The 26,870-nt window shown below is 43.8% G+C and overlaps 3 protein-coding genes across 7 annotated transcripts in view; 1 reads left to right on the forward strand and 2 right to left on the reverse strand.

Moving 5' to 3' along the window:
• rap1gds1 (RAP1, GTP-GDP dissociation stimulator 1) overlaps window positions 1-3,003 on the reverse strand; it is a 24,515-nt gene extending 21,512 nt beyond the window's left edge. The window contains exon 1 of one of the 2 annotated variants that reach the window (XM_031584663.2): window positions 2,557-3,003. In XM_031584663.2, the coding sequence (XP_031440523.1) occupies window positions 2,557-2,560 (4 nt within the window). In that variant the 5' untranslated portion in view covers window positions 2,561-3,003. The remainder of the gene's footprint in view (window positions 1-2,556) is intronic. The other variant, XM_031584664.2, reaches the window with a different exon arrangement.
• Window positions 3,004-3,899: 896 nt separating this feature from the next.
• On the reverse strand, window positions 3,900-18,168 carry LOC105892685 (coiled-coil domain-containing protein 149-like). 2 transcript variants are annotated; one of them, XM_031585207.2, is made up of 12 exons: window positions 18,029-18,168; window positions 13,056-13,217; window positions 12,672-12,710; window positions 12,115-12,222; window positions 11,867-11,983; window positions 10,754-10,926; window positions 9,778-9,850; window positions 9,376-9,457; window positions 7,788-7,932; window positions 5,183-5,259; window positions 4,637-4,729; window positions 3,900-4,509 (listed from the first exon to the last, which is right to left on the reverse strand). In XM_031585207.2, exons 1-12 carry the CDS (start codon window positions 18,077-18,079, stop codon window positions 4,061-4,063), a joined length of 1,569 nt encoding a protein of 522 aa, XP_031441067.1. In that variant the 5' UTR covers window positions 18,080-18,168; the 3' UTR covers window positions 3,900-4,060. The 2 variants fall into 2 exon arrangements, with proteins under 2 accessions (XP_031441067.1, XP_012674449.2); XM_012818995.3 differs by lacking the exon at window positions 18,029-18,168 and adding an exon at window positions 17,518-17,607.
• A 43-nt stretch (window positions 18,169-18,211) lies between these two features.
• LOC105892686 lies at window positions 18,212-26,767 on the forward strand. Of its 3 annotated transcripts, none has more exons than XM_031585209.2 (7): window positions 18,212-18,303; window positions 21,034-21,219; window positions 22,085-22,432; window positions 23,300-23,647; window positions 23,987-24,115; window positions 24,532-24,602; window positions 25,794-26,767. In XM_031585209.2, the coding sequence occupies exons 2-7, from the start codon at window positions 21,177-21,179 to the stop codon at window positions 25,923-25,925; spliced, it is 1,071 nt and encodes a 356-aa protein (XP_031441069.1). In that variant the 5' UTR covers window positions 18,212-18,303; window positions 21,034-21,176; the 3' UTR covers window positions 25,926-26,767. The 3 variants fall into 3 exon arrangements, with proteins under 3 accessions (XP_031441069.1, XP_042566370.1, XP_031441068.1); XM_042710436.1 differs by having other exon boundaries at window positions 25,797-26,767; XM_031585208.2 differs by lacking the exon at window positions 18,212-18,303 and adding an exon at window positions 20,289-20,963 and having other exon boundaries at window positions 21,061-21,219.
• Window positions 26,768-26,870: the final 103 nt, after the last annotated feature.

The raw sequence follows: 26,870 nt of genomic DNA on the forward strand, positions 1-26,870 counted from the left end.
ATACCGGCCTAACATGGACAAAATCTTCATATTCGAATTGTAATGCTGTACACTGCAATTGTAGAACATGACATGGTGATACAACCATTTCTCACCTTCCTAAGTAACGCAATGGACCTTAACACACTTAGAACCGTGCGCTGCATCTGCAGCCAGGCCTTATGACTCTGTGATATGGTCCAATGAGAAGACTACTACTCATCTGTGATATGGTTTCCAATGAGACTACATGTACACTCATCTGTGATATGGTTTCCAATGAGAAGACTACATGTACATTCATCTGTGTCTTGTCTTGTCTTTTAAACACTAGGCTTGGCTAACTCTGTGGCCACACAGTGCAGGAGCCATGGGTGACTGGGTCTCTCTGTGAATGTGTGTGTGTGTGTGTGTGCACACACAGTAATGCTGAAGGGGCCATGGGTGACTGGGTTTCTCTGTGTTTGTGTGTGTGCTGGCCTACTGGGCCTGATGTTGGTTCTCTCTGTGAATCTGTGTGTGTGTGTGTGTGTGTGTGTGTGTGTGTGTGTGTGTGTGTTTGTGCGTACGCTGGCCTACTGGGCCTGATGTTGCAGGCTGCTGCCGTTTGAATGGATGCATTCATGACCAGGATATTTCTAAAGATGTACATCTCACACAGACAGCAACACACTGCATATGCAGCTGGGGAGAGAAGCCAACAGCAGAAGGGAGATTCACTTCAGCTTCTAGTCTATGCTGCTTTAGAAACCCAAGGCCTCACTCCAACAACAAGGACATGGCGAGAGAGACTTCTCTATTTTTTCCAGAAGAATCCTCGGAGCCCAAACTTACGAGACATCTGTCAAGGGATTCTTCATAAAAGTCGGTTTATATGTCCAGCAACTCAGAGCCCTGAAGAACAAAGCCTTCACCAGATCAAAAGGTGAGAGACTGGAACAGGATGAAGACGGATCCAACAGACTCCGGCCCCACCAACATACCTGGAGCCTCATTCTACGTGTACAGATCTTAGAACCCTCAAACACATCAGTGCATTTCCTTACATAGAACAGGCCTTAGAACCAATACACATATGCATTTCCATAACTAGAACAAGTTTTGAAATGACTTCTCAACTGCTTAACTAGAACAGCCTTGCTGTACTCTGAATGGAAGTGTTTGCATGGAAGACCATGCAAACACACACACACACACACACACACACACACACACACAGTGAAGTATAGGCCTTGATTGAGGACAGATACACTTGCCCTAGTCTAGGTGCCCCGGCCCTAATCTCCCCAGGGTCCAGCGGTCTTAATGTGTCAGCGAGGAATCAACAGCAAACAGCAGATATGACTACAGAGTCAGACCCTGAGACCCCCGCACAGACAGCAAGAGGGGAGTGCAGACAGAGACGAGTGTGTGTGTGTGGTGGGAGGTGTTAAGGAGCCTTTCAAAGGAATTTAAAATCCATGCCAATTGACATACTACAGATGCCTCTCCACACAAGTCTACAGATGTATGTGTGTGTGTGTGTGGTGGCATACTACAGATGCCTCTCCACACAAGTGTGCGGATGACCGAAGGCAACTCTTCATTTTTGCTTGGTAATCATATATTTGAGCTCTATAGAACCTCAAAAACACACTAGGAAATACATCTGGGTCTTCACTAGGTTCAGGTGTGTGACATACCAACAGTGATGTACATTTTATATATTTTATTCCAAAATAAAGTCAGTTGATGAGCCTGTTGCCTTTGAATAAACTAGGCATCCCTGTACGGTGCAGGGAGTCGGAGTGACCTGTGTGTCTCTCTCTCTGTGTGTGTGTGTGTGTGTGTGTGTGTGTGTGTGTGTGTGTGTGTGTGTGTGTGTGTCTTTCTCTGTGTGTGTGTAGGGCGTGGGCGTGTGTCTGACCTGCTTTCTGCACACTCACGCCTGTGGGGAACAGACGCAGTTTTTTCTGCATATAGGGTCCGTCTACAGATGGTACAAAACTCAAATATTTGAATTCTGTGTACATTACTTGCATTGCTGCGTAGACATCCATCGATAATCTGGTAATTGATATTTAAATGGCTTCTAAATGACTAGTCAGTGAGAAGGCGAGCACATTTCTCTGCGCATAGTGACCGGAGGATGAGGTGAAGGATAACAAAATTGACGGCTGCCACGGAAGCTTCTCTTCTGCCTCGTATTCACGAACACACACTAAGGTGGTCATGCGGACAGACAATATATAAAACACGTTCAGCGTTACATCATTGTACACAGACATAGTGCGCGCTGGTTACATAATGATGCTCGACACCGACACAAGAACAGGCGAACCGTTAGACTGTTTTCACGCCCCTTACACCCCTGTCGTTAGGAGGGGATTCAATCACTACCGAAATACGTCTCCACAAGATCCGTCGGTAATGGTTGGACGCCCCAGCTAGTTCGCACTGGTTCGCGTGCGGCATACTGTGTCGTCCATGGCCATTTAGAACACATGCTTTTAACTGCTTCGGAGACGCAGCAGTCTGCATTTTAAAATAAGACAGCGCCAATATATCACAAATAGGAAAAACATGCCGCATACTCACCCATTGGTGTCTTTAAGTTAAACGATCGGAGTGCTCCTAAACGTGGGTTAACCCGCCGCGCTGTCTAAACGTACGGATAAACGCAGGTATGTGCCGCTCAGGCGACAGCTTGACCAGGTACGACAAAAAGCAAGGTTTGGGTTTAATAGACAGATATCCGGGCAAGGCCCTCCTTAACCCACGCCGCCCCGTCCCCGGCGGAAAAAAAACCCTTTAACGAGCACCAACGGCGCACTTCCAAGCTTTCTCGTTCCAATGAAGGAACAAATGCTTGTCCAGTGGCGTTCAAACCCTGCACAACACAATGTGACTGTGCACGATTATCTAATGTAATCTATGGGGACAGATGCTCTTAGAAACCGTGAGACGACATCAAGCCTACAACAAAATTACTTCCTTCTCTTGCAGTAGCCGTCTGGTTGCATGGAAGAATCTGAGCGGGCGAATCCCCGCCCCGCGACGAATCAATTGGTGCATGATCCCCACTCGATGTCCTGATAAGACCGCTGATTGGCCAGGACAGTTGTCCTGTAGTCACGCAAAGCATGCTGTTGGGCTGTCTGAAAGTGAGGCTTTGATTGCTTTTAATAAGCCTTCATTATAATGACCAGTGGCCGGTCAAGAATGAGAGTGTTTCTCTAGGAAGCTCAAATCATGACAAGGCAATGTATTCAAGAAACGTACACACACTAACGCTGATATGTATACCTCTTTCAAAGAACATCGACGACTGTACACATTGGTAGTACCACCCAAATTATTTAATGTTGATTTCCAAATACCTGTGATAAGTAGAAATGATCGTAGCTCACATGATGTCAAATGTGTCATATAGGCTTAAAGTTGCTAATTTACTTGCGTTTACTGTATTTTTCCCTTACAGATGATTAAGGTGAAATATCGCTCCCTTGTGGGGACAGTCAAGCATTTCAGATCCCTCCAGTCCATCAGTCAACAGTTATATTTGACAATCCTCTCTCCGGTGAAATCTAATTATTATTAATGAGTTCCTTCATTATTTGCACAGATGTAAATGAACAAAACAGATTCTGACAACAGTGTTCATAGTGAATGGCAGTATTACAGAATTAGTATTGTTCAGTGTTACACACACACACACACACTTCCTCACTCTCAAGTGTTACACACTTAACAATAGTCATCATGAGGTAGGCTCATCTGTTTAATAGCTGAGACTGAGGGTGGTTTGGAGTGTTTCTTGGGTGTGTGTGTCTGTATGAGAGAGAAAGGGCGTGTGTGTGTGTGTGTGTGTGTGTGTGTGTGTGTGCGTGTGTGTGAGAGAGAGAGAGAGAGAGAGAGAGTGTGAGAAAGTGTGTGTGTGTGTGAGTGTGTGTGTGTGTGTGAGAGAGAGAGTGAGAAAGTGTGTGTGTGTGTGTATGTATGTGTGAGAGAGAGAGTGAGAAAGTGTGTGTGTGTATTAATGAGGTTAAATGTATGTGTGTGAACAGTGAGAATGCAGCAACATTCCCTCACTACAACCCCCTCAGCAAGTGTCCATATCCTTGACCCCTCCTTCCGTGGGGGTGCCCAAATGATGAGCTCCTCCTCCAGTGGGCGTGTCCAGATTATGAGCCCCTCCTCTAGTGAGTGTATCCAAATTATTAGCTCCTCCTCCTGTGTGTGTGTCCAAATGTTGAGCCCCTCCTATGTGTATCTCTGTGACCACCTCTTCTTGACATTCCGGAGTTTCTAGAAAAGACCCCTCCCCCAGGCCTGTGCTAGGCCCCTCCTCTAATGGCTGACATCTGTCTGTGATGACTTCCTCGGGTGGGCGTGTCTTTAGGCAAGCTCCTCCCTTCTGCATGTTGCTCATTGGAGCTGCTCTGTGCTCCTGCCCGAGTTCTGGCTCCTCCCCCTGACCCGGAGTGGAGCAAGCATCATCAGCCGACCCAGGTCTCCATGGTGACCCTCCTTCACTTCCTTTTCTCTCCTCTGATAGCATGAGGACAGAAGATCGATGAGGCATGAATAATAACAACATTCATACAACACACACAACACACACAACACACACAACACACACAACACACACAACACAACGCACACGCACACGCCTCACCTGTGATTGGCTGGTCTCTTGAGGAGAAGCAGGGCTTAGGTTGAAGGGGAGTGGTGGGGCGAAGGCTGTCACTCAAGATGATGGCATCTCTTCCTACAGTTATCCCAACACCAAACACATACATTTACATAAATACATACATTTATATAAACACACACATATATACATAAAAACACACATTTACATAAACAACCACATTTACATAAACACACATATTACCAGTCTTAAGTTTGGACACAGCTTCTCATTCAAAGTTTTTTCTTAAGTTGTTGAAATTTTTCGGATTGACTGACCTTCATGTCTTAAAGAATAAAGATGGACTGTCATTTCTCTTTACTTTACTTTACTTTACTTTACATTGAATGAGAAGGTGTGTCCAGACGTTTGACTGGTACTGTACATAAACACACACATTTACATAAACACACATATACATAAACACACAGTTACATATACACACACATCCATTCCATCACATACATATACACAAAAGCAGACATGAACACATACAGTCACATACATTAACATAAACACACACACACACACCTGGGAGACTCCAGAATCCAGAGACCTCCAGAGTCTTGAGCTTCTTCTCCAGCTCTGTTAAACGGTTTCCCAGAATCCTGTGTGTTAGGGGGTCAAGGGTCATTCTCAGCATTGCAGGAAAGGCCAGCTGCTTACATCTGATGCTAATACTATAGAGTCTAGCTAACAATCCCTCAGGCAAAAAGCTCTCCCAACGTCTCCTATTGAAGAAACATATGATCCACGCCACAGAAAGAGAGAGAATGAGTAAAGTCATTGTTGGTTTGTTTGTGTTGATCAATAATAAAGCGATAGAGAGGTAGGAGAGAGGAGAAGTGCAAAACTCGTTGGTGTGTCTGTGATGCTGGATGAGAGAGTGATAGAGAGATAGATAGAGGGAGAGAGACAGGTACTTGTTGGTGTGTCTGTGATGCTGGATAAAAGAGTGATAGTGGGAGATAGATAGATAGAGAGAGAAAACGGTCCAGGCCACAGAGAGACAACACTATTTTCACAATTGGAAACAACCCTATTAAAGAAACAACAAATTATACATATTTAGGACTAAAAATTTCAAATACAGATAATTTTAACTTGGCTGTGAATGAATTGAGAGACAAAGCAAAAAGGGCTTTCTATGCCATCAAAAAATCTATACAAATTGAACTACCAGTAACAACATGGCTCAAAATTTTCCAATCTATCATTGAACCAATTGCACTATATGGCAGCGAGGTGTGGGGTACACAAATTCAACATGATTGGACAAAATGGGACAAACACGCAATTGAAATACTACATACACAGTTCTGCAAGAGTATCCTCCAAGTGCAGAGAAAAGCTCTCAACTCTGCATGTAGAGCTGAATTAGGCCAATACCCTCTAATATTAAAGATCCAAAAACGAGCCCTAAATTTCTGGAATCATATTAAAACAAGTGACCCACTCTCCTTTTCCTACAAAGCCCTATGCTGCCAGGAGTTGAACCCACAAAGGAGTCCCCTCTGCTTACTTGTCCTGAGGCTGGGTGAACCATCACCCACCCAAGTCATTACACAACGACGACCTCAGCCTCAAAACTCAAGATCTCAGATAATCAGACCCAACCAAATCATTAGGAAAGAAAAAGAAAAATATAGAGATCACTGGGCAAAACTAACAAAATCCCAGAACAAATTAGAAACATATGTATCACTAAACAGACAGTACACCGTGGCAAACTACCTGACCACAGTGTCTGATAAAAAAACTGAGGAAAACTTTAACTAAATACAGACTGAGTGAGCACAACCTGGCAGTAGAAGTCGGCCGACACAGACAGACCTGGCTACCCAGAGAGGAGAGGCTGTGCTCCTTCTGTAACCAGGGAACAGTAGAGACGGAGCTACACTTCCTGATTTACTGCAAACATAACCAAAGTCTTAGAGACCATTATTTTGACAAAATAACACAAATATTCCCAGAATTCCAACATCTAAATGATCTGGACAGACTCTCAGTTCTACTGGGAGAGTGGGAGGACTGCTGTAGACTGGCAGCAAAATATGTATTAGCCTGTCATGAGCTCCACAATAACATGAACCCCCTGTCCCACATAACTAAAATGTAATGTTTAATCATTAACAATGAACCTGTTATATGTTTCTATACCACATTGTTACCACCTATAACTTATTGTTTGTTTTTTATTTATTTATGTTAATTGTGGTTGTACATTTTATGTAAACATGCTTTGGCAACGTTGTATTGTATGCAGTCATGCCAATAAAGCCTTTTTGAATTTAATTTAATTGAATTGAATTGAGAGAGACAGGTACTTGCTGGTGTGTCTGTGATGCTGGATGAGAGAGTGATAGAGAGAGGGAGAGAGAGAGAGAGAGAGAGAGACAGGTACTTGTTGGTGTGTCTGTGGTGCTAGATGAGAGTGTGATAGAGAGAGGGAGAGCGAGAGAGAGAGAGAGAGAGACAGGTACTTGTTGGTGTGTCTGTAATGCTGGATGAGAGAGTGATAGAGGGAGAGGGAGAGAGAGAGACAGGTGCTTGTTGGTGTGTCTGTGGTACTAGATGAGAGTGTGATAGAGAGAGGGAGAGAGAGAGAGAGAGAGACAGGTACTTGTTGGTGTGTCTGTGGTGCTAGATGAGAGTGTGATAGAGAGAGGGAGAGAGAGAGAGAGAGAGAGAGACAGGTACTTGTTGGTGTGTCTGTGGTGCTAGATGAGAGTGTGATAGAGAGAGGGAGAGCGAGAGAGAGAGAGAGAGAGACAGGTACTTGTTGGTGTGTCTGTAATGCTGGATGAGAGAGTGATAGAGGGAGAGGGAGAGAGAGAGACAGGTGCTTGTTGGTGTGTCTGTGGTACTAGATGAGAGTGTGATAGAGAGAGGGAGAGAGAGAGAGAGAGAGAGAGACAGGTACTTGTTGGTGTGTCTGTGGTGCTAGATGAGAGTGTGATAGAGAGAGGGAGAGAGAGAGAGAGAGAGACAGGTACTTGTTGGTGTGTCTGTAATGCTGGATGAGAGAGTGATAGAGGGAGAGGGAGAGAGAGAGACAGGTGCTTGTTGGTGTGTCTGTGGTGCTAGATGAGAGTGTGATAGAGAGAGGGAGAGAGAGAGAGAGAGACACAGGTACTTGTTGGTGTGTCTGTGATGCTGGATGATCAGGGTCTTCTCCTGGATGTTCTCCAGCAGTGCAGATGCTACACTCTTCAGATCTCTGATTGACTGAGGAGTTGCCGGCAGACCACAACTACCTTCCTCACAGAGCAGCTCCTGTACTACACACACGCACAGACACACGCACACAACACAACACACACACACACACCCACACACACACACACACACACACACAGGGCATGTTTACCTCGGGTTAAATAACCAATATGTAATACATTTACTACAGTAAATCATACAATGAACATATGTCATCAGAGATTAAGGGGAAACATGGTAAAGTGAAATACTGGCATCTCCAACAACAACGCTACTGCAAGTATTTTCTCTTTTTAAAATTCTGTTTGTGTTTTGGCCGGTGTGATTCCGCCCTTTGCCCATTTCTCCAGTACCATTTCGACCACCCAGGTTGCCAGATAAGAATGCGAACACAGCGTGCAACTGCCATGGGAGTGAGCAAACAAACTGGACCTTCAGAGATGTTTGTTCTAAAAACCTGCATGACCAGAGACGTAGTAAAATGCAGGTAAATATTGGAGATGCATTTGAAAGATGGAGACAGCTAAAAGCCCAGAAGGAAATCAAGCAGCGAGTATTTGAGACACGCAGCCAGTGAAGTGATCCCCCCCACCGGAGGAGCGGCGAGCCACAGCTGTTTGCTGTTTACATAGCAACAACCAGCATTGTTGACAGGAATGTACAAAATAAACTGCTAGTTTTACTCTAAATTGACTCAATTTCGAACGTTATTACTCTATACGTTGAACGAATACTGACGTCTAAATACACCCGTTTTAGAAGAGTTTATTCAATTTTGGGACAATGAATGGATGTGGTCAAATCGCCAGTGTTAGACACTCCTCTCTCTCATGTTAACCTGACAGGTATGCAGAACTGCACTCTGCCTCTTGTACCACTAGGACCTACACCCTCTCCTCCTCCTCCTCCTCCTCCTCCTCCTCCTCTCTCTAGCTCATCCTCTCCACCCTCTGCCTCTCATATCAGAGGCACCTGACCAGCCCTCACTGGGTTCACTTGACACTGGTGAGGGCACGTCATAACTGAGATCTGCCTCAGGCGGCAGCAAGGAAGAACAGTAGGCTACTACTCCAAAATAGATGTGAAATGATTTATACGATGCGCTATTATTATCAGGACCTGGGAAGAAGTAACTCATACTCCAGTGTGCAGCCTATTTTTGGAGCAGTGGGCTTGTTTTTGGGATAACAGGCTTAGCTTTGGCTAGCGTACATTTAAATCCATATGAGCTGGTTTATAATTTGCAAACCATAGAGACACTACAAGCATATACCTTAACAGATCTACTTATAGTGTAGGACTTGTCATGGCTTGCCATTGTCAAAGTTTAATGTCCAGCTTGTCTTGCGCTTGTTCGTGTCGGATCAGTGTCCTCAACCTGGCAACCCACATAAGCTTCGGGGAGGAGGGGGAGGGGGGAGACAACACTTTTCAATATTTAGAATTTGGAATGCAGTACCGATTTTAAACGTTGCTGTTCTGGATACATATTGCTACATGTTTACCTTGTCTTGTCGAGAGGACACCAGTCAAACCGCTGCCGGCCTTCCCAGACTTCCCAGGGTTTTGCATCCGCTCCAGAGCATTCTGTCACACACACACACACACACACACACACACACACACACACACACACACACACACACACACACACACACACACACACACACACACACACACACACACACACACACACACACACACACACAGAGAGAGACACACAGACACATTTCCAGTTTCTCCAAATGAAGTAAAACGGCATCACTCTATGTGCAAATATATGTAAGACCTTCAGTAACATAGCTAGGAGAGAGCTGGTGTGTGCGTGTGCGTGTGCGTGTGCGTGTGCGTGTGCACGTGCGTGTGTGTGTGTGTGTGTGTGAGTCTCTGTGTGTGTGTTAACTCACCTTGTATTTCATGATGGTGGCTTTTAGAAGGGCCACTTCTTCCTGCACCTGCCTGAGCCGCTCCTGAAGATACCTGCAACACACAGATCAGCAAAACACACTCACCACACAGGACCAGCGTCACACAATCAACACACAGATCAGCAAAACACACTCACCACACAGGACCAGCTTCACACAATCAACAAACACACACACAAACACACTTACCACACAGGACCACCGTCACACACTCAACACACACACACACACACACACACACACACACACACTCACCACACAGGTCCAGCGTCACACACTCAACACACACACACACACACACACACACACACACACACACTCACCACACAGGACCAGCTACACACACACACACACACACACACACACTTACCACACAGGACCACCGTCACACACTCAACACACACACACACACACACACACACACACTCACCACACAGGACCAGCGTCACACACTCAACACACACACACACACACACTCACCACACAGGACCAGCTACACACACTCAACACACACACACACACACACACACACACACCACACAGGACCAGTGTCATACACTCAACACACACACACACCCAACACACATGACCGGACACACACACTCATCACACATGACCACACACTCACACTGAACACACAGGTCCAGCGTAAGGAAGGCCAGTCTGTGTAAACCTCTGGTTGTGTGTGTTGAGTGTGTGTGTATGTAGCTGGACCTGGTCCAGACCTGGTATCTGGTACACACACATTACCAGATACACACACTCATCACACGACCAGATACACACACTCATCACACACGACCAAATACACACACTCATCATACAGGTCCAGCTTCATACACAAACACTCAACACACACGACCAGAGGTTTACACAGACTGGCCTGCCTTCCGGCCTTCTAATTAGTACACACACAGACAGACACACACACACACACACACACACACACACACACCTGTTCTCTGTGCAGAGGGCGTCCACGTCGATGATGTGTGTGTCCTGGCCGCTCAGGATGCGGTTGAGCTCCAGGTTTAGACGCTTGGCCTTCTCTCGAAACGCTTCCCTCTCAGCACACACATCCACCAGCTCATCAGATACACATTTCACACTGCTCTCCAGCTTCTCCCTCTACACACAGAGACACACACACACATCCGCCAGCTCATCAGATACACACCTCACACTGCTCTCCACTGCCCCCTCTACACACACACACAGACACACACACACACATCCTTTCCCCTCCGTTCCCTTCTGCCCCCCCCCCCCCTCCTTCTATCTCTACCCTCCCGGCTCAAAGCAGACACCCCCCTTATGAGCCGAGGTTCCACTCAAGGTTTCAGGGAGATGTTCCTTGCCCTTGTCACCTTTGTGCTCCAGGGGGCTTCCGGCCCTTATAGGGGCATCGCCCACAGGACCGTGTGCACACAGAATCCACAGGTAACGCGAAAGCATCTTGAGACTGATCAAAATCATGTCAAAGTGGAAAGCGAACACCGGTGGTGCACCGGCCAGAAAAAGCAGGCCTATGGGTGGGGTAGGTGGAGGTAGGGGCAGGTGGATCTTGATAGGCCCTATCAAATTTTATTTAGGCCCATGTGATATATTTTAGTTAAGGATATTCACATGTTAATTTACAGAATGTAGATGTCCATTCAATTCCACTATGGCTATATCCATGCGATTGAGTTTAGTGCTTATTTATTTATTCACTGCCATTTGCAGTTCATGTAGTGCTTTTATTTATTTTAGGACATCACGATGCCTGGTAGACTCATGACTATAAATGTGAAACGTAATTGTTAATGATACAAATATTCTTGTATTTATTATTATTATAAACACTTTTCAAAATTCAGCCCTTAAGAACATGGCAACCTCCAATCTGGCTTATCTACGACTGTTCCGTGTTCTTAAATCCTGTTCTTAGTTAAGAACGAATTCCAGATGAGAAACCTTTCAGGAATGCCAGAATTTTCCCTGGACAATAAGTAAGTGCAGTTAAGAAGACATTTCCGGAATGAGGTCCATTGTTATTGTTTTGGCACTATAGAAATAGAATACTGACCTGTAACCCCGCCTCCTCTAGCTGACGGACAAGCTCCTGCCGCTCGTGGGCGGGGAAATGCCTTAGCCACTCTTCCTCATCACCCAGCCGCTGCCTAGTGATGGTCAGCCTCAGCAACTGGAGGGAAACAACGTGTGAGTATGTGTGTGTGTGTGTGTGTGTGTGTGTGTGTGTGTGTGTAGGTATGTGTGTGTGTGTGTGTGTGTGTGCGTGTATAGGTATGTGTGTGTGTGCGTGTGTTGTTCCACCTTGTTGTCTCCCTGTGCCTCTGCCAGTCTTTGCCTCAGGTCCTGTAGCTCCTCCCCCTGTAGGCGACTGCGCTCACGAGCCTCAATTAACAACTGAGCCAAACTCACCTGAGAGAGGAGAGGGGAGGGACTTTTTCTATAATTGTATTATATGCCAGTGAGATGTGGGGTACACAAACTCCCAACTCTGCATGTAGAGCTGAATTAGGCCAATATCCTCTCGTGTTAAATATTCAAAAACGAGTCACAAATGTCGTATTAATTCAGACCCACTTTTTCTTACAAAGCCCTATAATGCCAGGAGTTGAACCCACAAAGGAGTCCCCTCTGCATACTTGTCCTGAGGTGAACCGTCAGAGCTGTGCTTCCTAACCTTCCCAACCAATATTTTGCAAAATTAAAATAGATTTCTTATAGTTCCTTTTCAGATTTAGGGTCATAAGGTCAGGATTAAGGTCATAAGGTCAGGATAAGGGTCATAAGGTCAGGATTAGGGTCATAAGGTCAGGATGTGAGAAAGGGTGGGCCTGTAGAGCGAAGCATCTGGACATACACACCTGATTGCGTTTCTCTGGAGACAGAGAAGAGTCACCATCCTGCACAAAAAAAACAACAACTCTATTATTGCTAGAGTAACACACAGCCTCTGAGTGTGTGTGTGTGTTTACTATAAGCTGATGGTATTTCTTCTTGAGGCACTGGTGTGTCTCTCGTAGCTGGTTGGTGTGTGTGTGTGTGTGTGTTTACTATGAGCTGATGGTATTTCTTCTTGAGGCGCTGGTGTGTCTATCTTAGTTGGTTGGTGTGAGTGAGTGAGTGTGTGTGTGTGTGTTTACTATGAGCTGATGGTATTTCTTCTTGAGGCGCTGGTGTGTCTCTCGTAGTTGGTTGGTGTGAGTGAGTGAGTGAGTGAGTGAGTGAGTGAGTGTGTGTGTGTTTACTATGAGCTGATGGTATTTCTTCTTGAGGCGCTGGTAAGTCTCCCGTAGCTGGTTGGCCATCAGCTTGTACTGGTCCCGCTCCTGTTGGCAGCAATCCAGCTCTTTGGACAGGATCAGCAGAGCTTCCTTCTTACTCTCCAGCTTACGCTTACACAACAGGAACTACACACACACACACACGTATGCATACACATGCACCCACACACACACACCCACGTATGCATACACATGCACGCACATATAAACGTACAGACACACACACAAACGTTCACACACAGGCACACACACACGTATGCACACACATGCACACACACACAAACACACACACAAATACACCGACAGAAGTTAATATGAGAACATGAGAGTATGAGAATATGAGTCATCATTGTTGTAATTTGCATTTTAAGAACCAAACTACATTACTGAGCCCAAGTCTCCATTTATATTTCCATATCCTCCACTGTCTTACCGAAAGGGCAGAGGATGCGGGGAATTGTAGTCCAGTGCCTGCCCACCCAGATTCCAGTCAATGCATTTATCAGACTTGATTTAAATGTGACCTACTGTTTATTGATACCGTATGACCAAGACTCAACTTTAATTCAACATAGAACAATACCTAAAATTAGACTCCTACAAAAACAGTTTGTTCCTTTACATTGTGTCACTGGCATGTGTCCAAATGTCTTTGAAGCAAGGGTATTATTATCAGTGGAATGACAGGTAAAGTTGGGTATTGTCTGCGTAGGATTGATATCAGAAGCAAGTAGATAATCGGACCCAAGGAGGTGGTGTGTATTGCAAAGAGAAGGGGTAATCGGACCCAAGGGCGTGGAGTGACGCTATTGCAAAGAGAAGGGCCATTGACTGTCTTGACTGGCTATAGCTCAGCAGAAAGGCTACACTTAGCAGAGAGGCTAGACTCAGCAGAGAGGCTACACTCAGCAGAGAGGCTAGACTCAGCAGAGAGGCTACACTTAGCAGAGAGGCTACACTCAGCAGAGAGGCTACACTCAGCAGAGAGGCTACACTCAGCAGAGAGGCTACACTCAGCAGAGAGGCTAGACTCAGCAGAGAGGCTATACTTAGCAGAAAGGCTACACTTAGCAGAGAGGCTACACTTAGCAGAGAGGCTACACTTAGCAGAGAGGCTAGACTCAGCAGAGAGGCTATACTTAGCAGAGGCTACACTTAGCAGAGAGGCTACACTTAGCAGAGAGGCTACACTCAGCAGAGAGGCTAGACTCAGCAGAGAGGCTATACTTAGCAGAGAGGCTAGATTTAGCAGAGAGGCTACACTTAGCAGAGAGGCTACACTTAGCAGAATGGCTACACTCAGCAGACAGGCTACACTTAGCAGAGAGGCTACACTCAGCAGACAGGCTACACTTAGCAGAGAGGCTAGACTCAGCAATGGACTGTTTGGATAATAGCTCGGCAGCAGAGTAGACGGCGTCACAAGCCTGTAGTCGCCATGAGGGGGCGCGCAAGCCTATTCATAGTTTTCACGTGACGTCAGAATGACCAGCTGAAGGGCAAAAAACACATTCCACACCTGTCTAACACTGGAGTTTATACAGGAACCGACCACCTTTCATTCAATATCATTTAATATCTCCGCTTTAACATTGTCTGACTTAGGTAGTAAAATTCTAGACAGTTGTTGCTCGGTTGGCTGTTCAAATCGGCGAGGAGACAAGCCCGGATTTTGTTTTTATCGCATTTAAAACCCGCCCAAGTTGCTACCAGTTGATTGTAGACGTCTTCTGGGTCAACTTTTCTCGGACACACAGTAAAGCAGCCATACTTTTGGGGCTGGTAATAAAAGCAGTCACCCTGTTCTGGTCGCCTCATTTATCAGAATAACTACCTAAAACGGGAATAGATCAAGTAATAAAGTCAAGAAACAAAGCATCAACACAATTCAAATCGGATTACCCGGTTTCTTCTCTGAGATTGTGACAAGTGTCGGTAGGAAAACTGTATGATCAGGGAAAGTGTATTAAAACCGGATGTCGTCACTTTAAGCCGGTCTCTGGTTGGATAAAGCTTTTCAGCAGAAATGGACAAGGACCTTTACTTTTTAGTTGAGAAGTTGTGTTGATCGCCTGGCATGCAAACGATCGGTTTTCTTTAAATTATTATTATTTTTGTGAAGTTATACGGCTTATGTGAATAAAGCTATCTACACAACTTTGTATATGTCTACATTGACTCGTTTAGTTGTTCATGTGGTACACGTAGGTCTTAACTGAAGCTAACGCTTAGACCAACAATCCATTGGAACACATAGTAGCTAGCTAGCCTCGCTGCTAATAAGTCTAACGTTAGCATGCTAATATGAATAGACCCATTATAGTCAGGTGGCTTAATGCTCAATTGACTTGTTAACCGGACTTTTACGAAGTCATACAACTAAACACACAAGTGACTTGTTAACCGAACTTTTACGAAGCTATATGACCAAACACAAAGCTAGCACTGTTAATTCCGCTATAGCTAGCCAGGTCAATTAGCTCGCCTAAGATACTGCAATTTAAGCTAACCAATTACCTCATTTCCCCCAAAACCCATCGATTACATGTGTTTGTGATGTGTAACATATCCTTAATCAGTCATTCAAGTTATTAACGTTTATTTACCGCTAGCGATTACACGACACAAGGGTAATTCAATCGCTATTAATGTTGAACTTGAACTTCAACAACGTCACACAATATTAAAAGTCAGGCATCGGCATGGTTCCTACAGAATAAATCAAAGGTCCTTGTCCATTTCTGCTGAAAAGCTTTATCCAACCAGAGACCGGCTTAAAGTGACGACATCCGGTTTTAATACACTTTCCCTGATCATACAGTTTTCCTACCGACAACAAGTACCTAAGCAAGTAGGCTAGGCTAGTGTATTTTGTCATCCAACTGGTAATACTACAATGCCAGTAGAAAATATATGGGAAGATAATTTAAGTTGTCATTCGCCAGACGAGGTGTTCGTACTTGTTTAAACCAGAAAATTGTGTCAAATTATAAAGAACAGCGTTGGGTAGGCTAAAGGCTGCTAGCTAACAGCAGGTAGCTCGTAGCTAACAGCAGGTAGTTCGTAGCTAACAGCAGGTAGCTCGTAGCTAACAGCAGGTATCTCGCTAGCTGGTAGCTAGCTATTAAATGGCACTCATCTTTACTCTGATTATGAAGATGTTTTTTGTTTTCACCTTCCAGACGACAGCGTTGTGAACCCATCCACTTCTGAAAATTAAATAACTATCTGTGCTTTTGTAGGCTTTCAGTTTTTGAGATGTGTAGGGGGATGGATTTTCTATTAGATAGATGTAAATATCTCCACACTGGAGCTCTGGCAGGGACTTCGTCGAGGTTAAAGAAATAAAAATGTCAGCGGGTGCAGTACATGGATCAAACATTTTATTTTTTTCTAAATATCTCTGTCTGGCTATAGTGGTATGGTCTGTGGTTGATGGCGATCGTAGTTGAGTAGGCGGCACTGCTCGAAGTTGTCCACTGTTTAACGCTGTTTCGCTGTTCTTTTTTGCCCGTCAGCTACCTATTGTAGTCACGTGACTGAAAACTATGAATAGTTGTCATGAGAGGGTGCACATGCATATAGTCACCATGAGGGGGCGACACAAGCCTAAAGTCACATTGAGAGGGCCACACAAGCCTATAGTTGCTATGAAGGGGGCGACACAAGCCTATAGTTGTCATGAGAGGGCGCACATGCCTATAGTCGCCATGAGGGGGCACCACAAGCCTATAGTATAGAGGGCCACAGGCCACAGGCCACCCATGCATACTAGTACTGCTAATAATAATAATAATAATAATAATACTAATAATAATAATAGCAATACTAATAGTAATATATTTTATATATTTTCATTAAACTGCTGCTAGAATGAATGAATATACTTTTATCTCTCAAGATGCATTAAGAATCATAATTGGTTTATTAAAAACGGGTTGAATTCATTTTTATATTAAATATATTATGCTGCTGCAACTTCTTGTAGGCCTATAGAAATAATAACAAACACCCAAGATTAATTAAAGTACCGACAAGGCACAGATCATTCAAAATTACAATTACTAAGAATGTTATTAACATTAAAATGTTTTTGGCTGGTTGAAGCTCCCTTTTCGTCTTTGACCCACAATCATCACCTTAAACACTAATAGTGAATACACGACTGCAAGGAAAAGTTGGGTACATTAGTATCGTTATTTATAAGTCAACGTGTGCTTCATTAAAAGCCTAGCTTAACTCGGACAACCGGACAGAAAAAACACACAGACACGCCCATACAAACACATGCACACCCATCGTACGGAAAAGCAAACATATTCCACTCTGCTATGCGCAAGTTACTATTTGAAAGGACACACACTTCTAACCATCGAGATAATCACATAGCCTACTAAGTTACATCCTGAAGAAATGGAATATTCACCATTTACAGTACCGTTGCCACTTATTCAGTCAATAGATGGTTTTCTACCAGGCGACTAACAGGTGGCTCAAAGTAGCCTATAGCTTCAAAAGAAAGTGCTACTGGGAACTGAGCACGTCGTGTTGACGTAGGCTGCGCACCTATTAGTCAGCAGAACAAAGCAGAAGGACTAGGGACTCAAGACAGGTACAGCTGCAGCGCCTTAAGAGTAGTTTATCTCAGTGCACAGCACAGGCAGGCCACGTAGCCTATTTAATCAGTCTAATGTCAACACAGACTGTACCAGGTGGAGCTTTGGCGATTGCTATAGGAAATTCTTGGCCGATATTTTAGCCCACAAATAGGACTACTGTTTAAAAGTATTAAAGACTAATGCGTTGGCATCGCATACGTTGGGACAGCTATCCCCCAAATGACGGAAAGTTACTCGTAAATGTTTCCTCTCACACCATATGGAAGGGGAAAGCATCTGCGGTCGCCGCACGCCAGTATCTCCCCTGTCCACACTCACCTCACTCACCAGACCCTGCCAGTCACTCTCTCTCCGGCTGGAAGGATTCATTGCAGACTGGATTCGCTCCAGTCGCTTTAAACAAAGCTTTTTTGACAGGTGAAACTAGCACAGGACGCCAAACTAACTAGTCCTGAAGAAAACTCGAACATCCATCCGGAACTCCTCCTCCCACGCGTTATTTACTCTCTGTCACCTGCAGTTAAGGGGAGCGTGAAGTCCGGGTTTCCAGTGAGGAGACGCGTGAGGAAACATAGTCCACAAAGCGTTTCAAGGTCCGTTTAATCATTTTATGTTTTTTTTTTTTTAATATCGATTTTTATCTGGCTAGAACATTTTTTGGTTTTAATGTAGGCCTACGGTAAAGTGGGCTGTGTTACTCAGTGGCGGCTCTTAGCGGAAGCCAGGCTTCGTCAAAATTAGGTCTAAATCAGGGGTTCTCAAACTTTTGCAAGCTGGGCCCCCCCAAAGCTGGTTAGGGGTAGTTGGGGGCCCCCCAGCGCACGGCCCGCGGCCCGCCGCCACCACCCTCAACTACACCACCATATATAGATAGATAGATAGATAGATAGCATATTGTTATTGATAGGCCTGACATGTCAATGTTAGGCTATTGTTAGGCCCATACAGACAATTATTATAACTATTTATTATTATTATTATTATTATTATTGTTATTATTATTATCAGTAATAGTAGGCCTATTAGTAGGCTATTCATTATAATCACCATCATTACGTTATTATTATTATAATTAATGATTATCGACCAATTATTATTATTGTATTATTATCATAATAATAATTAGTGTTATTATTGCTATCATTTGGATACTGTTATTATTATGGGCCTCTTGTGATCTTTACAAAAAAAATCCTACAGGTCTGTCAATGTGAGACATGAGCCTGCTTTGCACTGCAAAGGTTCTCAAATCTTGGGGCAATGTTTGACAAACATATCCTCAGGTCATCCTCGATCTGTGTGCGGTTGCGGTATTACGTTTTGAGCGCAGTCAGTCTTGAAAAGCCTGCCTGGCACAAATATGTCGACGCGGAAAAGAGGGGCATTTTTAAGGCTATGTCGCAAAGCTGATCATTGCTATCCAGAATGACGAAATAGGGGAGATGCTTAAGTCTACTGTCACTCTTCAGCTGCTGTTTCATGTCTATTGACAGCTCGTCTGCTGAGCAGAGAAATGGATCACGAACTTAGGCTAATGAACGGTAGTCCTCTTTGAAATAGGACCCAGACTGATTTCTGATATTCGGCGTGATACAATGTCATTTGACATAGGTATTGCGCTGAGTTTAGCTCCTATTCTACACGTCTTGCGCGGCCGGCAAAATTAGTGTTTCGGCAATTGTATGTTGTTGGCCAAGCTTAGCAATTCTATGAGCAACTACATTGGATGCCTCCAGACACTGCTTGGAGATGGTGGTTCGTTGTTGCTGGAGGCCATCACGTTCATGTTTAAAGAAGTCCACAGGCTTCTCTTTCTGACTTTTACGAATCAGAAACGTGTCTATAGTTTGCTGTTAATAAAGTTCTAATTTCAACGTCGTGTTCTTGTATGTGTGGTTGTGAACGACACGAATAAGGATAAGGCTGTGCTAGGCAATGCTTCCTAACAAAACTAACTGTACACAATGTAGACAGGGACAGCACAAAATAGTATTCAAGTGCTGGTGTTTTATTTGTTGCAACACGGTGGATGATACAAAAATGAAAAGGTAGGTGTTAAGGAGAAAAGGGCTAGCTACAGTTGGAAGAAGGTAGCTAGCTAGGCTAGCTCTCGGGCTACGAGCTTTTTCAAAAGACTGTGGAGCAAATTACTCCTTAGAATAGGCTACGAATAGACCTACTGCAAGCGCAGTAAGGTATTACTAAGGAAAGAGTGAGTCTTTAAAAAGACTGTTTATAAAGCAATGAATATCTGAATGATACAGGAAACAAGAGAAATTGAACAAACTCTGCAGAGTGTCGTCTCAGGGTGAATGCTTACCAATGCCTGCGTTTTTTTTTTATAATCGGAAACTTAGGTGCAACTCGCGTTCAAATGATAAAACTCCGTTTTGATTGGTGGATCAGGAGCAAAACCGTATTTGATTTGTTTGGGTCAGTCCAGCCCCTTGCATTTAGCCACTGAGAGAGCTTTCACTAACTAGTGACAGGTCGGCGGTAGTTTTTTTTTTCTCCGTCTGTGACATCGCGCCCCCCCTGGAGAGTGTTCGCGCCCCCCACTTTGAGAACCACTGGTCTAAATGACTTTGAAAATCTCTGTAACAATACACGTGAAATATATGTATTTGATTATTAAGAAATATCGGATACCTGCCATTCACTCACAAAATAGTGGGTAATTATCAGGTCCTCTTTGGGTATGGGCTTAGTTTATATGAGGGGAACAGGTCAGTGCGCAGGTCTCTATCAGGTCCTCTCTGAGTATGGGGAGAACAGGTCAGTGCGCAGGTCCTCTCTGCGTGTGTGTGAAGGTATCAGGGTTAGGCCGTCAGCACTGGCCTCCTGGGAACTAGGTTTGCTTTAAGTCACAGCTTTGCTTAGCAGTCGTCTCATGAACAGGCAGCTGTGCAAAACAAGTTGATTCACCACAGCATGTCCTGTGAAGGGGACATGTGACCTACATAGGTGTGCGGATGCGTGTGCGTGTGTGGGGGGCATATGTGCTTGTGGAAACCAGTAAGCAGGAAAGTGTTGTTACACAGCTTGAGGGTGTTTTTCCACTGTGACCACAAGGCAACTTTCCTTCTAAATCAGAAAAGCTTTCTTAACTGTACAAAGTGCACATTGTGTTTGTGACTGGACTAACCATGTCAAAGAGCGCTCAGCTTCATTTTGAAAACAGGTCGTGTGCATCAGAGCCACGTGTGGATGTAGATGATGTGATGAACACAGCAACAATAAGCAACAGAAAACGGTAATATCTAGTTTACTGAATAAAATGCTTGCTTGGCGCATGTGTGAATTACTTGGAGCATGTGTTCCAGTCTTTCCTGATCGCTTACACACTATAGTTGGCCCCCTTCTGTCGCTTTGAGGAAGCGTTCTCCCTGACGTCTCCTCTGTCCTGCTGGGTGGGAGATGAAGAGGCGGCAGTCAACACTTTGGCTTTCGGCTCAGAAGAGAGAACATGGCCCAAGTATGGGGAGCTCTGCTTTTCATCTCTACTGCATGTGAGTACTCTTATCATTCTTATCCACCTTACACACAAACAAACCTGAACTTACATCTAAACACACACACACACACTTCACACAAATCACAGTCTATTCTGCTGGCGTTTCTACTGTTCTATCACTTACAAATCTCATTTAAAATGTACTGGTAAACACACACGCACACACACTTCTGACACACTAGTGATTTTTGCCACGGTGAGTGAGTATTTATAGTGATATTATACTTGATACAGAAACAAACCTGATTTACATCTTACGTCTACTGGAATTTCTTCTGTTATCAATATTACAAACCTAATTTAAAATGTACCAGTAAATGCACACGCACTTCTGACGCATCAGTGATTTTTTCCACGGTGAGTGTGTATTTATAATGATATTATACTTTACACAGAAACAAACCTGATATATTATATAAAGCTGAATACACTTCACACATATTGGTGGCCTCTGCCATAGCATGTGAGTATTCTTACATAAAGCATACTGCATGTGCATATGTGTCATCAGATTGAAAAAGGTCTAATGTAGTTTGCAATTATTATCATTATTCATTATATTATAAATAATGATAAATCATTATTTTCTGTTTTACATTGTCTGTATGTTGTTTCACTTTCATGGGAAAAGCCTAATTTTAAGCCAAACTTAGCCTTGTCATTAGCCTAGCTTAGCATCATCCCTATTCAGATAAATTATGTACAAATGACAAAAAATAATATCATGAAGTTATGTACATAAGTAGTACCAAAGTTATGTACAAAAGTAATACCATAAAGTTATGTACATATGTAATACCATAAAATGATAATGGCAGAGTACATGTGTCTTGTTAGTTATATAATCTTTTATTTCTCAGGTGGATCTCTCACCCAGGACAAGATCACGCAGACACCCTCCATCATCTCGGCAAAGGCTGGCGACGATGTTCATCTCACCTGTTTGCATCACCAGGCAATACAGTCTGGTGTCTTCTGGACAAGACAGGCTTTTGGAGAGAGGCTTGTGTCCATAGCATCATATTACACTTCAACAACAACCTACCAAAATGACTTTAAGAGCGCTCGATTTGAAGCGAAAGGTGGACATAACAGCTTTAATCTGACAATCTCCCAAACACAAACTACAGACTCAGCAACCTACTACTGCGGTACGGTGGTTTATGCTGACGTGACCTTTGGAGAAGGAACTGTTTTATTCGTCAGAGGTAAGACATGTCTGTCTCGTAAGATGAGTGGGGCTTGATGTGTTTAATTCCCAGGCAGCTATTCATGACGTAGCTAACATCTTAGAGGCTTTGTCTGGCACACAGTGTTGAGAAAGTCGGTCAAAGAAAGTGATCCATGACTGAATAGTCTAATTTCTTAACTAACTGCTTGGAAAGGGATCACATTACTACTGTGCTTCTAAGTTGCTTTGGTAAGATTGGAAATCTAAGTGTTAAGTACCATATTGATACTCAAACATATTGTGTTGGTAATTTTCCTTTCATTAAATGTGTTTAATTCACATTTAGTGTAAACAAACTGGCATACACAAACAAACAAACAAACACAACAATGATGGAATCTGATGAGCACCCCAAACTGCTGAAGAATGAACCGGAAGACGTAGTCAGGATTTTGGAGTTTATTACCTGACAGTAGGAAGGTGTTGGCATTCATACCAGTCAGTCAGATGGGAGACTACTTGTGAAGGAGGGGCGTTGTTCATAACAGGAAGGGGGGGGGGGGGGGGTAAATGCATACAGGAGAGCCTGAATCCTCACAAAAAAAAGCATTTGAATGCCTACCACACTGGCTTTAGGCCGATAGAGACCTATCATACTGGCTTTAGGCTTTATTTGCTGCAAAAAGGGCATCTGCTAAATACTGACCTGGGGGGGTGAATACTTACGCAATCAATAACTAACTAACTAACATTCTCCATGGTCTGCTTATCTCAGGCGAGGAATAATACTAACGTTCTCCATGGTCTGCTTATCTCGGGCGAGGACTAACACTAACGTTCTCCAAGGTCTGCGTATCTCGGGCGAGGACTTTCACTAACCTTCCCCATGGTCTGCTTATCTCAGGCGAGGACTCCAGCCGCCATGCGGTCATTGAGCAGCTGGACTCGGTGTCAGTCCCCTCAGGGGGCAACGTGACCCTGACATGCAGTGTCCACTCCGGGAGCTGTGCAGAGGAGCCCAGGGTGTTCTGGTTCCGACTCGCTTCAGGAGAGTCCCATCAAGGAGTGGTGTACAGCCATGGAGACAGGTGTGTGTGTGACCCGTGTCCTGAGGATACCACACACACACACAGCTGTGTGCACCAGCTACCCAGGAGGAACCTCAGCCATTCTGATGCGCATACATACTACTGCGCTGTGGCTGCCTGTGGGCACATAGTGTTTGGGAACGGGACTCGTGTGCACGTTCAAGGTACACAAAACAGCAAATATGTGAAGTTTTGAGCTAAGCTCAGCATGCTAACACAGCACAGCTATCCTCATCATGCTAACACAGCACAGCTATCCTCATCATGCTAACACAGCACAGCTATCCTCATCATGCTAACACAGCACAGCTATCCTCAGCATGCTAACACAGCATTGCTATCCTCAGCATGCTAACACAGCACAGCTAGCACAGGTCTCTGAGGGGTTGGGGCATTCTGCCCTCAGAGTGGGTGGGGCAGACCTAACCCTGGTTTATTGGGGATAAACAGGATGTTTCTAACCTGTGTTGTTTTTCTTACCTGTGTTGTCACCGCATATTCAGATGACCGGCCTGAGCCAATCATGGTGCTCCTCATTGTCTCATCGCTGGCCACAGTCCTACTGATGAGTCTGCTGGTGAATGTGGCCTTCTGTTTGAGGGTGAAGAAGTCACAGTCAGCCAGCCACTCAGGTCAGACCACTTATGATTAGAACCTCATCTGATCCTACAGTATTATTCACACAGCCTTAAAGGTGCAGTCCACGATCTCATTCACACAGCCTTAAAGGCGCAGTCCACGATCGTATTAAAGGTGCAGTCCACAGCTTTCATTGAGGACATTTCTGCCAATTTCAGCTTTAAATTCAGACTGTAAAGGAGATGGCTTTTTACACCACATACTAAACCTGATGCAGGTGACTTGAGTTATTGACCTTATAACAAATTCGAATTCCTTAAGAACTAAGAACTCGTCACAATTATTTTCGGAAAACTTAATCAGGATATCTGTTTTAACGCAACTAGGACCGAAGACATAACAAGAACACTACTGTATGCTATGACACATCACACGCAGCTTGATGCTCTTCTGTCATGTCCATCCTCAGGTGTCTCTCTGTGTAACACGTCTCAGACTCTCGTCCCAGTGTCTGAGGCCTCTTCAGCAGGTAGAGGACAGGTAAGATGAAGTGACTGCCGTGCCGTGTGGTTCTCACGATGAGCTGTGTTTTCATATTAGATTAGATTAGATTCAACTTTATTGTCATTGCACAGAGTACAAGTACTGAGGCAAAGAAATGCAGTTTAGCATCCAACCAGAAGTGCAAAATAGCAAAAAGTGCAGAGTATGTGCATATGTAAAGTGTAATAAGTGAATAAATAGATATGTACAGTAAGAAATAGATATGCAATATGAACAGTAAGAAATGGATATGCAATATGAACAGTAATTGGAACAAGAATAGCAGCAATTGAAGTTAGAAGTGTAAGTATGATAAGTATATGTAAAGTGCAGGTGTAAGTATTAGTGGTGGTAATAAGTGAGATGAAGTGAAAGAGGTATTAGTAATATTATATTTAAGAGGTATTGTTTTCATATGTGAGCTGTGTTTTCATTTAAATTTGTGCATGGATGTGTGGGTACATGTCTCCATAGGTTAGGACGCATTGTGTACTGTATTTGTGTGTGTGTGTGTAAATACATGTGTGTGTGTGTGTGTTTGTTTGTGTGTGTGTGCATGTAAATACACTTGTGTGTGTGCAGTGTTTCTACATGAACTAGTTCAGTTCATAGTTCACAAATTTCAAAATGAACTAGTTCAGTTCAACAGTTCAACATTTTTAACTAAGTTCACAGCTCCAAAAAATGAACTAGTTCAGTTCTTTTTTTCAATATGTTGCGAGCTATAATTTTTCTTTATAATTTGTCGTCTCCATGCTGCTTTTTGTTTTGATGACGCATGCGGCGGTGAGACACTGGTGGCTGCCGTTGCCAGATTGAAATCTCTATCTGTCTGCAATACAGCTCTCGGCCTCTATGCAACTTCGGCGCTCTCACATTTGCCAGGCATAGACAGTAGAAGAAAGCACACGCAGCGATTGACTGGTTGGGCAACCCTGGATACAGGACTGTTAACGGGGTGTTTTTCGCCTGGAAGTCTCTAGAAATCTGGCCGTTCACAGACACCAGAATGAACGCGTTCACAGTATCGTTCACCAGGCAGTAATACAGTACATTCCGTTCACGTTCACCAAAATTATGAACGAGTTCATGAACTTTCGTTCAATGAACGCGTTCAGACGCAACACTGTGTGTGTGTGTGTGTGTGTGTGTGTGTTTAACTGTATGGCCTTGTGGTGTGTGTGTCAGCAGGATGGTGATGGTGTGAGCTACGCCACAGTGCAGCTGATTGCAGGTCAGAGAGACACACAGCGGAGAGAGACACACAAACTATACACACACACTCTCTATTCCCCAATCCGCTACCAGGACAAGAGTTGAAAGCAGTTCACATGACCCTCTGTGCTGAGGTACTCACCTGATTGGGGGATGATGATGATGATGGTGGTGATGATAACTATAATAAGAGTGATGATGATCATGATAATCAAGATGATGATTTAATAATGAAGGTGGTAGCAGATGATGATGATCATGATGTTGGTGATGATGATGGTGGTGGTGATGACTATAATGATGATGATGTTGATGATGATGATGACTATAATGATGGTGATGATGATGATGATGACTATAATGATGATGATGATGGTGATGATGATGATGACTATAATAAGGATGATGATGATAATCAAGATGATGATTTAATAGTAATTAAAAGGAGGAAGGTGGTAGCAGATGATGATGATGATGATGTTTACTATAATAATGATGATGACGATCATCTAACATGATTTCTAACATACAATATACACACACATAAAAAACATATATTTTTGTTTTCCACGGATATACTGCATGTGTGAATATATTATTTAATATAATATAATATAAATAATTATTCATTTATGCATATGTGTGCATTTGCTTCATACCTGTTCACAATCGACTTGCCAACAAAGCAACAAACAAACACACAAACACAAACACACACACACACACACACACACACGCACACACACTCTCTACAGTCTTATTTATATTTGTGTGTACCTCTGCCAATACACACACACTCACAGATGCACAGCAGACATACACACATGCACACACACTCACTCCCTTATACAAACCCAAATCAGAGAAAGTTGGGACGGTATGTTAAATTAAAACTGAAAACAGTGATTTGTAAATTCTCTTTGACCTGTATTACATTGAAAACAATACAACAGCACATTATTTGATGTTTTACCTCATGAAATGTATTGTTTTTTCAAAATAAACACTTAATTTCAAAATGCGCCACACATTCTCTATTGGGGACAAGTC

This window comes from Clupea harengus, chromosome 18, assembly GCF_900700415.2.
Source record: "Clupea harengus chromosome 18, Ch_v2.0.2, whole genome shotgun sequence".
NCBI classification, from domain to species: domain Eukaryota; kingdom Metazoa; phylum Chordata; class Actinopteri; order Clupeiformes; family Clupeidae; genus Clupea; species Clupea harengus.

What these genes read in the sequence shown, in the direction of transcription:
- LOC105892685 (XM_031585207.2), bottom strand. Translation starts at nt 18,079, where the DNA reads ATGAATCCTTCCAGCCGGAGAGAGAGTGACTGGCAGGGTCTGGTGAGT. An exon ending in TAGAGGAGGCGGGGTTACAG is followed by an intron (nt 10,927 to 11,866) that starts GTCAGTATTCTA and finishes CTCTGTGTGTAG; the next exon opens with AGGGAGAAGCTGGAGAGCAG. An exon ending in TGTCCTCTCGACAAGACAAG is followed by an intron (nt 7,933 to 9,375) that starts GTAAACATGTAG and finishes GCGTGTGTGTAG; the next exon opens with TACAGGAGCTGCTCTGTGAG.
- LOC105892686 (XM_031585209.2), top strand. Translation starts at nt 21,177, where the DNA reads ATGGCCCAAGTATGGGGAGCTCTGCTTTTCATCTCTACTGCAT. An exon ending in GCTTTTCATCTCTACTGCAT is followed by an intron (nt 21,220 to 22,084) that starts GTGAGTACTCTT and finishes TTTATTTCTCAG; the next exon opens with GTGGATCTCTCACCCAGGAC. An exon ending in AACTGTTTTATTCGTCAGAG is followed by an intron (nt 22,433 to 23,299) that starts GTAAGACATGTC and finishes TGCTTATCTCAG; the next exon opens with GCGAGGACTCCAGCCGCCAT.